This window comes from Zeus faber (assembly GCF_960531495.2).
Source record: "Zeus faber genome assembly, chromosome: 17".
NCBI classification, from domain to species: domain Eukaryota; kingdom Metazoa; phylum Chordata; class Actinopteri; order Zeiformes; family Zeidae; genus Zeus; species Zeus faber.
In genome coordinates this window covers 4,432,466-4,445,126 of record NC_137204.1, presented here as the reverse complement: position 1 = coordinate 4,445,126, position 12,661 = coordinate 4,432,466, and the positions used below count along the sequence as shown (strand labels likewise).

At 41.4% G+C, this 12,661-nt stretch overlaps 1 protein-coding gene across 1 annotated transcript in view; it reads left to right on the top strand.

Annotated features, from left to right (window-relative positions):
* Positions 1–12,661, top strand: part of map3k1 (mitogen-activated protein kinase kinase kinase 1, E3 ubiquitin protein ligase) — a 93,020-nt gene that overhangs the window by 25,376 nt on the left and 54,983 nt on the right. Inside the window, exons 2-4 of the mRNA XM_080018327.1 lie at positions 2,368–2,551; positions 2,968–3,177; positions 5,058–5,258. Coding sequence (XP_079874453.1) covers positions 2,368–2,551; positions 2,968–3,177; positions 5,058–5,258 — 595 coding nt within the window. The remainder of the gene's footprint in view (positions 1–2,367; positions 2,552–2,967; positions 3,178–5,057; positions 5,259–12,661) is intronic.

The following is a 12,661-nucleotide window of genomic DNA, read 5'->3' as shown; positions in this document are numbered from 1 at the left end:
CTCTACCTCCTGAGCTACCATCCCCGACTCTACGTATAATGAATCTACATACAGTCATGTTACATGCTTGTAGTCAGGTAACAGGGATTAATGTTTTCCCATTTTTGTTTTTCCTGGACATGTTTTTTAATTTTGATATTTATTTTTTACGAGAACCTTCCAGCTAAAATTATCTTTCTATTCAACATCTACCCCCTCCCCCCAGCAGATGCATGGTATTGTATTAAAGAAACCTGAGTTTTAGGAGTTGCCACTCCCAAGGAGAAAAGGGTGTGCCTAGCCCAGCTACTCTTGACTGCTTACGTGGACGTTTGAAATGGACTCCTTGCCTGTAGGCGCTTCCAATGCCACACCTGCACAATGCAACAATGCCCCTTTGTTCCAGACTCATAACACTGTGGGATTGCCGTTACTTGAGAACTGTGGGGGCGGCCACAATAGCAACCTTTTATTCGGAGTGGAGACTGTAGTCTTCTGTTATCTGACTTCATTCTTCCCCCCATGATTCAGCTCTCGAGAGCCCTCAGGCTGAACTCCACAAAACTTAAAATAAGTACCTTAAAACGTAGACTCCCCAACAAATACATTCATAACACTGAAAGGAAAAAAAATCCCTACAAAAGAAATATACATTTGGTACAATGGGGATGGAAAAAATAACATTGCTACTAAGTGAATATAATCCCTTAATTTGAGTGTAACAAGTGTATTTGCCTTACAAGGGCAATCTTCCTTTTTTGTTGTTGTTTTTTTCATTTTTTTGCCTAAACTGTAACTTTTCACAAAATCCCCCAAAAATTCTCATTACCTTAGTTTGAAGAGTTAAGAAACACTGGCTATATAAGTGGCTATACTATGTTGTTGATAGAACTTGGATCACTCTATCTTCATAAGATAACGCTGTATTCATTTCTGTGGGGAAATTCTGGTGTTACTACAGCACAAACAATGCAAGTCCAGAAAGGGATAAGAAATAGATGATTAAAAAAAAAAAAAACCAAACCGAATTGTTAATTCTGAGTCCAGCGCTAATACCACGGATGTGCTGGGTAGGTGTAACTACCCATTTCTTCTGGTATAGGGTAGGTCAGTTAATACTGGCAGGCACTTTGTTGTCAGCACCCTACACTGGCGGGTCGAACTGTAAACTCTCCACTCACCATCACCACAAAAGTTTAATACCGTGGTCTTTATCGGTTGGGGTGAGAATCTGTGTAACTGAAGAAGAAAAAAATACCCCGAAAAAGACAGTGGAAATTATGTATCTATTGCATCATTATTTAACTGTATTGTTGTGTTAGATTCACAGAAGTTGATAACTGAGATGAAACGCGATCGCTGTCCGCGATCGGGACGCATGGGGACTGGGAAGCTGTGTCCGTTTACAGACGTGGGCGATTCACACATATAAAAATATATTTATGATTCCCCTTATTTATACTTCCTCATTGAAATGTTACCCCTTTGCATTTCTGTGTGCTTCTGTTTTATCCTCTTATTGAAATGCACACTGACTGACCCCCCCCCCGTCTGTGTACCGCTGTTATACATTGCCCTTCACAGCGGTTAAAAAAAAAAAAAGTTCATACTGTCACAGCCCTCGTCACAATCAGTGTTGGGCAGTAACATGTAACTAGTAGCGTGTTACAGTAATAATATTACTTAAACAAAAATAAGATTTCAGGAATAATATTACATTTACCCCCCAAAAAAACTACAATCTCACTTTTGTTGATTCATTTTCGTAATCATCGAGCATGCACGTACCAGCATGTACCCTGACATGCATATTTTTATAGATACATAGGACCGGAGGACTTGTTATGAGATATCCAGACTTCACTTTAACAGCATGAGCTCAACATTTGTTGCAGGCAGTCGAAAACTGCGTCCGCATTACATGCACTCTGAGCTTATCCAGACCACTTCTCACGGTACTCCGCCTCCACATCACGAACTTCATCACATCAGTATCACTGTGCAGCACTAAATACTACACAGACAGAGGCGCACATGCAAAGACTGAACTTTGAGGAGAAAGGACGCAATTACCAATTTTGTGGGGTATAACGGAAATGTAATATAACAAGTAGTGTAATGCATTAATATAATAAGTAAAGTCATAACATTACTTTTGAAAAGAGTAATGAGTAATACATTACTTTTTTGCGTAATGAGCCCAACACTGGTCACAATGCATACAATTTATTTTTCATACAATTTTTCTCCGATGGATATGAACTGCTGCAGAAAAGTAACACTGCATGATATGCAGTGAATCGTGAGGTAGGAATAGATGGTGTGATGATGTTTCTGACCTTGTGAACCAATGGTATTAATTTTGAATTGGTACCCCCTCCTTTGCAGGGACATGGAAAGGAATTCTTCTGCTATTTCAAGGCGTGATATGGAGAACCGAGAATCCCCAAGAGGGCTGCAGAAGTTTGAGGACAGACCAGAGGAGCGCATGATCCGGGAAAAACTCAAGGCAACATGTATGCCCACCTGGAAGCACGAATGGATTGAAAGACGCAACCGGAAAGGCCCTGTGGTATGGCAAGCGAACACCTCTACACAAACTCATTCATTTCCTACATGTTGTTTGCATGCAAATATAAATTGCTCTTGGCATCATGATTTGGAGTATCAATGGGAGATTTTAATGGGGTTTCCAAATCAATTTGCATAATTTCTTTGTTCTTGTATATAAATGAAGTGTAATTCTGTTTAGAAAAATAGAGTGCCAATGTGTCACTCATAAGTCACATAAATAAGTTGAATGAAAGAAAAACACAAACAATAACTAAGAGACTGAGACCAGTGTACTGAAAACACTAGTGTGTCGTAGCTCGCCAGGAAAATAGATTCTAATTCCACTTAACAAATAGATAATGGAAACTAGCTCTTGTGTTACAAGATTTAAATGACAAAGCTTTTAATTACGTCCCATGTTTTCCATCTGCATAGGTGGTAAAGCCTATTCCGCTGCATATAGTCGAGGTAGAAGCGGAGCAGCAGGGCGCTGAAGCAGGATCAGACACCCAGGCCAACTCTTCACCCCAAGGCCACAGCCACTGCAGTTCTTCCTCCACGTCCCCAGTTCCGTGTTCCTCTGTGAAATCTTACGCGAAGCCCAAGTCACCCAGTGTACACAGGAAGAGGGTGTCCCCGATACCAGTGAGTTGAGTTTTGGTCTTCTTAATTTGTTGTTCAATTGGTATTTCTTAATTGCAGGAAATTGCATGTGTTGGATGGATACCACTGTAAATCCTCAAATTCAATTAAAAACTGCAATACTCCCCAACATCTGGGAATTAACACATCTACATCCTGGCAGCATCCTTATCCACAATCCAAAAGGGAAAACACCCCACCCGTCTTCTTGTATGGTTTAGGGGGCCAACATACCATCTCCTTTTCCTTTTCTTCTTGATTTGCTTAGCCTTCAACAAATCATCTTCCCCCTCCTCCATCGTGAGATGTTCCATTATCACCGTCAACATCGACTGTTTGTTTTGGTTTTCACTGCACCTTATACAGTATGCCATTATTTACATTTTTTCTCTCGTCTCCTCCCATCTCGACTGAGCCCTGTTCCTCCCCCTGGTGTGGAGCCGGTCACACCGAGTATGCTGGCCTTTGATTGAAACGCTTCGCACACTGGCAGTCGCAAAGTCATTCGTTTTTGATCGCGCATGAAGTATACTGGAGCCTTTAATAGTAATAGTAATCGAAATGTTTGCTGTTTCTCTCTGTTGGTAGGCTCGGCCCTCGTCCTCCCTGCCCCTGGCCGCCTCCTCTGTCACTCTTTTGTCACTTTATCTACTGACACTGGTCCATCAGTCTCCGGGGATCTGATGACTTGAACTCTGCATCCACTCTGCCCCATATCCTCTGTTTCCTCCTCTGCCGAGTCGTACAATCAGATCTTGTCCTGGTAGAAAACATCCAGCATGGCTAGGAATGCAGTTTGGAACCAGTTTAAAAGCTTTTCTCTAAAAAGGTCTTTGCATCAACAAGTTCCTTCGCACTTTCTGCCGCCCTCCGGAGCAGAGTCGCGGTCCTTGTTGACACTTTTTTTCTGCCAGAGGAAACCTTTCTTTTGCTACGTTAGTTAAAGAATTTCTTGTTTTCATGCCTTGAGCACCCCTCCTGGTCAGTTACTCTCTTCTCGAACTAGACTTTTCGTGTCAACCTCTCAATCACGACATCCTCCTTGGGCTGTAGTCTCTCCTCTGCTTTTTGGTTCTTTTCCAAGCCTCAGCTTACCTTTTCATTGGCTTTCTTAGTGTCTTGCCTGATGTCTTTGAGCTGTTCTTTGTTGTGATGCTGAAGATCTTGCAGCTGAATGCAAAAAGGAATGGAATGAAAGTACAAGTTTTACCAAAGAAATATGAAAGAAAAAAATAAAACTTTCTTATCGGTCCCAGCCAAATTAAACTAAAGGAAGGAAAGAACGAGCCTTCCATGCAATGGGCTGTCAGACCGTACGCCCAGCTATCCAAAGAATAACCTGAAAATTGTAGTTGAAAAACAGTAACCTCCAAAACAAAATTACTACAAATCAAAAGATTGTAAAAAATATGGCATAGTGATAATTCATAATGGCATCTTGATGAAAAATCCAGGTGCTGTGTGGGAACTGTATGCGAACTGTATGCATCAGGCTCTGGTCATTCTTTCATTCTATTCAAGGACACACTCTGATCCTGGCTTCAACAGATGCTATTCAACTTATAATGATGTTGTTATTTGCTGTACGGATCTTTAGTTGAAAACATGGACAGTTGGGTACAACAGCTGAAATTCTACCACAGCTGCTTTCGGACGTACTTTAGGATGACAGAACAGTTTGAGGCTCTTTAAATTTGGTTTCCTATTTTGACAACTACAACTTTGTGAGGCACGAAAACATTCAGACCATCTGTTGAATGTTGTAAAATGTCAAATAAACATTTTCTTGATTTGTTGACGTGTACATCTCTGGAAAAATGTACCTTTTTCAAAATTCAGTAAACTATGTAATTTGTGACTTTTTAAAATTTGTTTTTCTATAGTTTCAAAGCGGCAGAGTCACCCCTCCCCGGAGGGCACCCTCGCCCGATGGCTTCTCTCCCTATAGCCCTGAGGAAACCAGCCGCCGTGTCAACAAGGTCATGAGGGCTCGCCTCTACCTGCTTCAACAGATAGGACCCAACTCGTTTCTGATAGGCGGAGACAGCCCCGACAACAAGTACAGGGTTTTCATTGGCCCTCAGGTATGGAAACGGATCATGCAATTGCCAAAGAGAATGTTTTAGCTGCCCAACTGACATTAAAATAGTCCCTACATCTGAAATGGCGTCCAACATATTGCGTGTTTGTACAATCGTCCAGCGCACTATTTTTACAGTATGCAAGTAAAAATAAGGATGGTTTCTTGGACCACTTCCACTTCCTTTCAGCACTTTGCGGGTTAATGACAACAATGCTAGGGCTGCCCCCTGAAAGTCGATGAGTCTAATCATCAGTCAGTCGGCTGAGATTTTTCCAGCAATCTTCAAGCAGTCGTTTTTTATTTATTTTGTCAGTTAGTGTGCATTACAATAATAGGTAACAGATAGAAGCTTACAAAATTCACAGGGATACTTTTTTTATTGGAGAATAATAAGCTGCTTTCACAGATGCATTCCGGACAATGTCCGGATAATGTTCCGAACTAATTATCCGGACATTGTCCGGACTTAACCTTTCATACATGCAAAAAAATGGAGATTGTCCATGTCAGACGCATTTGCACGACATAGAAATAATCAGTTTGGTTTAGACGAGGGGCAGAACCTGGATAGAGCATGCAGGAGGCAGGATATGACACAATGACGCTGCAGAGTTTTGCAACACACCCAAGATGGTAGACGAGGCTACAGGCTTATCAGTAGTTGGGCCATGTATTTGGACATATCTACAATATAAATGAGACAGTGGAAAGGAATAATAAAAAAAGCAGAAAGGAGTACGCAGCAGCTACGCTCCGTGCACGATGACAAAGGTAAATAACTGGCGCATGATAGAGATGTCATCAGCACACGCCCTCTTGCTCGATGTGAATGATCCAGACAATTGCCTGCTCTGTTCACACATACCGCTCAATCAGACATTACCCAGGCTTTGTACTAGGCTGGGTAAAGTCCGGGTAATGTCTGGCTGAAATGATTCGGACATTCTTGTTCACACATACATCTTATCCGGGTAATGTCTGGCTAAAATTATTCTGACATTCTTGTTCACACATACATCTTATCAGGGTAATGTCCGGATAATTGAAGGTTTACAGTGCATGTAAGAAAGCAGCTATGAATATATTTTTATATTATATATTTTATATAATATACATATATATTTTTTTTATATAGTGTTCGTGTCCGGCTCTCCGTGTACCATGATCGCCATGCCCTGTTCCTCCAAATAAAACAACTAAAAACAGTGTTTTCAGTTGGGGAGGTTGGCCCCGTTATGCACAGTGTTGCATATAACAGAGTCAAATAAAAGATATCCAAAATAAAGTCACAATGTTCTCAATGTGTTATTGAGAGGAACGGAACGGTACGAGCAGAGAACAGACATGGCGGCCGCAAATCATGCATGGAGAGGGAGACAGGTCCCGATCTAGAACCGATCTAAGGTCTTCCAGAGCCTTCTTTCTCTCGTCTCCTCTCCTCCCGTGATAAGTGAAATGTGACTATGCAGTCTGTGCTGCGACTCTGCTGCGGATGCACGAAACAGCCACTTTCAGTTTTGTAGTGTCCGACTGAGTATTGAACACATGTAACTGTTTTATTCGATGAACGTGGACACGTGAAAATAAACAAACTTGTTTTATTTCTATTAAAAAAAAAAACAACGGTGGAGGCGGTGGGCAAGTAATGAACACTGTGTGACACCAGTAACCGTGGCAACCCTTGTGTGCAGTGTTTTCATACTACAATATTTCACCTAATAGAGCATGTCATACCATGGTCGGAATGATAGATCCAGGGCAATATTTCTTATTCTCAATTATTCTTATTTTTGTAAAAGAAAAAAAAATTAGATCAGGTCTATTTAAGAGATTTTTTTTATTTGTCCTTAATTACTTTTCATATACTTTTCACATGTTAACAAATATCTGACAGTTTAACTAGGCTTGGGCAGATTTACAATTAAATCATCTATCGGCGTTGATGACAGACATTTTGTTATGTTTTTTATCCGCCAGGAATGATCCGAGCATTGAAACGGTATAAGTGCAGTTTACCGTGTCCTGAAACTGGAGCAGGGAGGGGGAGAGAGGGCAGAGGCTCTCCCCCTCAAGTTTCAAGATTCAAGAGGTTTATTTGTCACATACCTATACAGTACATATGTTCATACATGTATGCTGTCCGCTCAGAGCTGTCCAGTAACCACTGGTGATCGGATCTTACTTCCCTACTCTACAGCCCCGTACAGAGACTGTGAGGGGCAGGTGCTCAAAAAAAAAGAAAAGGCACCTAGCTCCGGTTCTCGGCATTTTGCCACTCTGGGCAAATGGAGCAGCAGAGCGGAGCCGCTGTGCGCACAGTGCAATACATGATACATCCTGCCCGGACAATCGGTGACCTCGATACCCATTCACGCTTAAAAAAAAAAAAAAAACCCGCCTGATTAAAAGGGTATGGGGCAAGGGCCCTAGGGGCCTAACCCTACCCTTATCCGTTAGAAAAAATTGGTGCCGGTCAAGGTGTCCTGGGAGATTTCAATTTTACACACAAATGGGAGAGATTCCATTCAAATATTATCTGTGTTAATTGAGCTTAAAAACAATTCATAAACAGGCTATATACACCGTGTTCCAAATTATTATGCAAATTGGATTTAAGTATCATAAACATAAATTTTTTGTTTTTCAATTAAACTCCTGGATGGTATTGTGTCTCAGGGCTCTTTGGATCACTGAAACGAATCTCCGACACCTGTGATAATTAGTTTGCCAGCTGAGCCCAATTAAAGCAAAACTACTTGAAGAAGGACGTTCCACATTATTAAGCAGGCCACAGGTTTCAAGCAATATAGGAAATAAAAAGGATCTCTCTGCTGCAGAAAAGTGTTAAATCGTGCAGTGCCTTGGACAAGGTATGAAAACATTAGATATTTTACAAAAACTTAAGCGTGATCATCGTACTGTGAAGAGATTTGTGGCTGATTCAGAGCACAGACAGGTTTGTGCAGATAAAAGCATAATGAGGAAGGTTTCTGGCAGACAAATTCATCGGATTAAGAGGGCAGCTGCTAAAATGCCATTACAAAGCAGAAAACAGGTATTTGAAGCTGCTGGTGCCTCTAGAGTCCCGCAAACCTCAAGGTGTAGGATCCTCCAGAGGCTTGCAGTTGTGCATAAACCTACTATTCGGCCACCGCTAACCAATGCTCACAGGAAGAAACGGTTGCAGTGGGCCCAGAAATACATGAAGACTAATTTTCAAACAGTCTTGTCCAGATGGATGGAGTAGTGGATGGTTGGTGGATGGCCACCATGTCCCAACAAGGCTGCGACTTCAGAAAGGAGGTGGCGGAGTCATGTTTTGGGCCGGAATCATGGGGAGAGAGGTGGTAGGCTGCTTTAGGGTCCCTGAAGGTGTGAAAATGACCTCGGCAAAGTATATAGAGTTTCTGACTGACCACTTTCTTCCATGGTACAGAAAGAAGAACCGTGCCTTCCGTAGCAAAATCATCTTCATGAATGACAATGCACCATCTCATGCTGCAAAGAATACCTCCGTGTCATTGGCTGCTATGGGCATAAAAGGAGAGAAACTCATGGTGTGGCCCTCCCCTGACCTCAACCCTATTGAGAACCTTTGGAGCATCCTCAAGCAAAAGATCTACCAGGGTGGGAGGCAGTTTGCATCAAAACAGCAGCTCTGGGAGGCTATTCTGACATCCTGCAAAGAAATTCAAGCAGAAACTCTCCAAAAACTCACAAGTTCAATGGATGCAAGAATTGTAAAGGTGATATCAAAGAAGGGGTCCTATGTTAACATGTAACTTGGCCTGTTTAGATGTTTTTGATTGAAATAGCTTTTGATTTCAGTAAAAATGACCTCCTAATGCTGCAAATTCAACAAATTACCATTTTCAGTTCTTAACAACCTATAAAATGTTTTGAAACTCTGTTGTGCATAATAATTTTGGAACAGTGCATTGAGTTTATTTATTTTTTTTTTTTGAAAAAAATACTGTTATGATTGGGAGGTTTGTTCAATAATTCAAATTATACCCTAACGGTTGATACTTGAAAATTATACTGACTGTCATTTGCATCGACTATTTAGGAAAATCAGAGAAAAATATAGTTTGCATAATAATTTGGAACGCAGTGTAGAGAATGACATCATGTCATGTAGACGTATAATATTTTTTATTAAGTTACAGTTAACACCATTTTAAAAACAAATATTGAAATCAAATAATTTCCGTTTGTGAACAATTAGTAACAAGTGCATATGCTTTAACAGTTCAGTTAAATACAATTTTGATCAAATCAAAAACAAAATATATAAGGCAAGTAGGTCTAAATAATCATCGTCTTGCACGGGCCAGGGAGCATTTAGGCTGGACGAGGCACCAGTGGTCCTCAGTGCTGTTCTCTGATGAAAGACGATTCACGTTGAGCAGATATGATGGCCGCCAACGATGTTGGAGACGTCAAGGAGAGCGCTATGAATCAGCCACTGCTGTCGCCAGATGAGCCTTTGGTAGTGGTGGTGTTACAGTGTGGGCAGGTGTGTCTAGGCAATACAGAACTGCCCTACACTTTGTGAATGGTACAGTGACAAGCCCATACTACCTGAATAACAACATTAATCCAGTCATTGTGCCCCTGCATGAACAACACAGGCCTTATTTCATCTTCATGGACGACAATGCTCCAGCTCATCAAGGTCGCATCATTAGGGAACAGCTGCTGGAGACTGGGGTACCTCAAATGGAGTGGCCTGCACTTTCTCCAGACCTGAATCCCATAGAAAACCTATGGGATCAGCTGAGTTGCCATGTAGAGGCTCGTAACTTTGTACCCCAGAACCTCAATGACCTGAGGACTGCCCTTCAAGAAGACTGGGGTGCCATGCCTCAGCAGACAATAAGTCGACTTGTGAACAGCATGAGACGTCGTTGTCAAGCTGTAAATGCTCAAGGGCACATGACAAGTTATTGAGACATTGACATTTTTTGTTGTGGTATACCCACCACTGTTGTTGGGTTTTGTTTCAATCAATTGTTTGAGATGAGGAAATCACCATTGCATGCTTCTACTTAAATGCCCTACTTTCATGATATAATATCACTGTGGCCTGAACTTTTTACGTTTTCCATTAATTTCACCCAAAAGCCAAATAACTTCCCTAACTTTTTGTGAGTAGTGTGTGTGTCTGTGTCTGTGTGTGTATATATATATATATTACATTTTACATTACATTTAGCAGACGCTTTTATCCAAAGCGACTTACAATTGTTCAAACACTGACGGACGCAGCCATCAGGAGCAATTAGGGGTTAAGTGTCTTGCTCAAGGACACTACAGCATGCTAGCAGGAGGAGCCTGGGATCGAACCAGCAACCTTTGGATCACTAGACCACCAGCTCTACCTCCTGAGCTACCATCCCCTGATATATATATATATATATATATATATATATATATATATATATATATATATATATATATATATATATATATATATATATATATATATATATATATATATATATATATATATACACACACACACACACACACACTGGGGCAAAAAAGTATTTAGTCTGCCACCAATTGTGCAAGTTCTCCCACTTAAAAAGATGAGAGAGGCCTGTTATTTTCATCATAGGTATACCTCAACTATGAGAGACAAAATTCGGGAAAAAATACAGAAAATCACATTGTCTGATTTTTAAAGAATTTATTTGCAAATTATGGTGGAAAATAAGTATTTGGTCAATAACAAAAGTTAATCTCAATACTTTGTTATATACCCTTTGTTTGCAATGACAGAGGTCAAACGTTTTCTGTAAGTCTTCACAAGGTTTTCACACACTGTTGCTGGTATTTTGGCCCATTCCTCCATGCAGATCTCCTCTAGAGCAGTGATGTTTTGGGGCTGTCGCTGGGCAACACGGACTTTCAGCTCCCTCCAAAGATTTTCTATGGGGTTGAGATCTGGAGACTGGCTAGGCCACTCCAGGACCTTGAAATGCTTCTTACGAAGCCACTCCTTCATTGCCTGGGCGGTGTGTTTGGGATCATTATCATGCTGAAAGACCCAGCCACGTTTCATCTTCAATGCCTTTGCTAATGGAAGGAGGTTTTCACTCAAAATCTCACGATACATGGCCCCATTCATTCTTTCCTTTACACGGATCAGTCGTCCTGGTCCCTTTGCAGAAAAACAGCCCCAAAGCATGATGTTTCAACCCCCATGCTTCACAGTAGGTATGGTGTTCTTTGGATGCAACTCAGCTTTCTTTCTCCTCCAAACACGACAAGTTGAGTTTTTACCAAAAAGTTCTATTTTGGTTTCATCTGACCATATGACATTCTCCCAATCCTCTTCTGGATCATCCAAATGCTCTCTAGCAAACTTCAGACGGGCCTAGACATGTACTGGCTTAAGCATGGGGACACGTCTGGCACTGCAGGATTTGAGTCCCTGGCGGCGTAGTGTGTTACTGATAGTGTTTTTTACTTTGGTCCCAGCTCTCCGCAGGTCATTCACTAGGTCCCCCCGTGTGGTTCTGGGATGTTTGCTCACCGTTCTTGTGATCATTTTGACCCCACGGGGTGAGATCTTGCTTGGAGCCCCAGATCGAGGGAGATTATCAGTGGTCTTGTATGTCTTCCATTTTCTAATAATTGCTCCCACAGTTGATTTCTTCACAACAAGCTGCTGACCTATTGCAGATTCAGCCTTCCCAGCCTGGTGCAGGTCTACAATTTTGTTTCTGGTGTCCTTTGACAGCTCTTTGGTCTTGGCCATAGTGGAGTTTGGAGTGTGACTGTTTGAGGTTGTGGACAGGTGTCTTTTATACTGATAACGAGTTCAAACAGGTGCCATTAATACAGGTAACGAGTGGAGGACAGAGGAGCCTCTTGAGAAAAAGTTACAGGTCTGTGAAAGCCAGAAATCTTGCTTATTTGTAGGTGACCAAATACTTATTTTACCGTGGAATTTACCAATTAATTCATTAAAAATCCTACAATGTGATTTCCTGGATTCTTTCCCCCCATTCTGTCTCTCATAGTTGAAGTGTACCTTTGATGAAAATTACAGGCCTCTCTCTTCTTTTTAAGTGGGAGAACTTGCACAATTGGTGGCTGACTAAATACTTTTTTGCCCCACTGTATATATATATATATATATATATATATATATATATATATATTTTTTTTAATATATATTTTTTTTCCAGTTAAAAGGTGTAAAATAACTAGCAGGGCCGATTGGTGATATAGGTGGCCGCCGAGGAGACTGCGAGGCAGAGAGGGAGTGATCGGGGTGCACCTGTGTGCCTTTCCGACGGTACCGATGATGCACCCCCCAGCGATGGGGTGCCCGTTATAGGCACACCAGAACAGTGTTTTTTTATTTTGTCTTACGTCTCCTTATGGAAC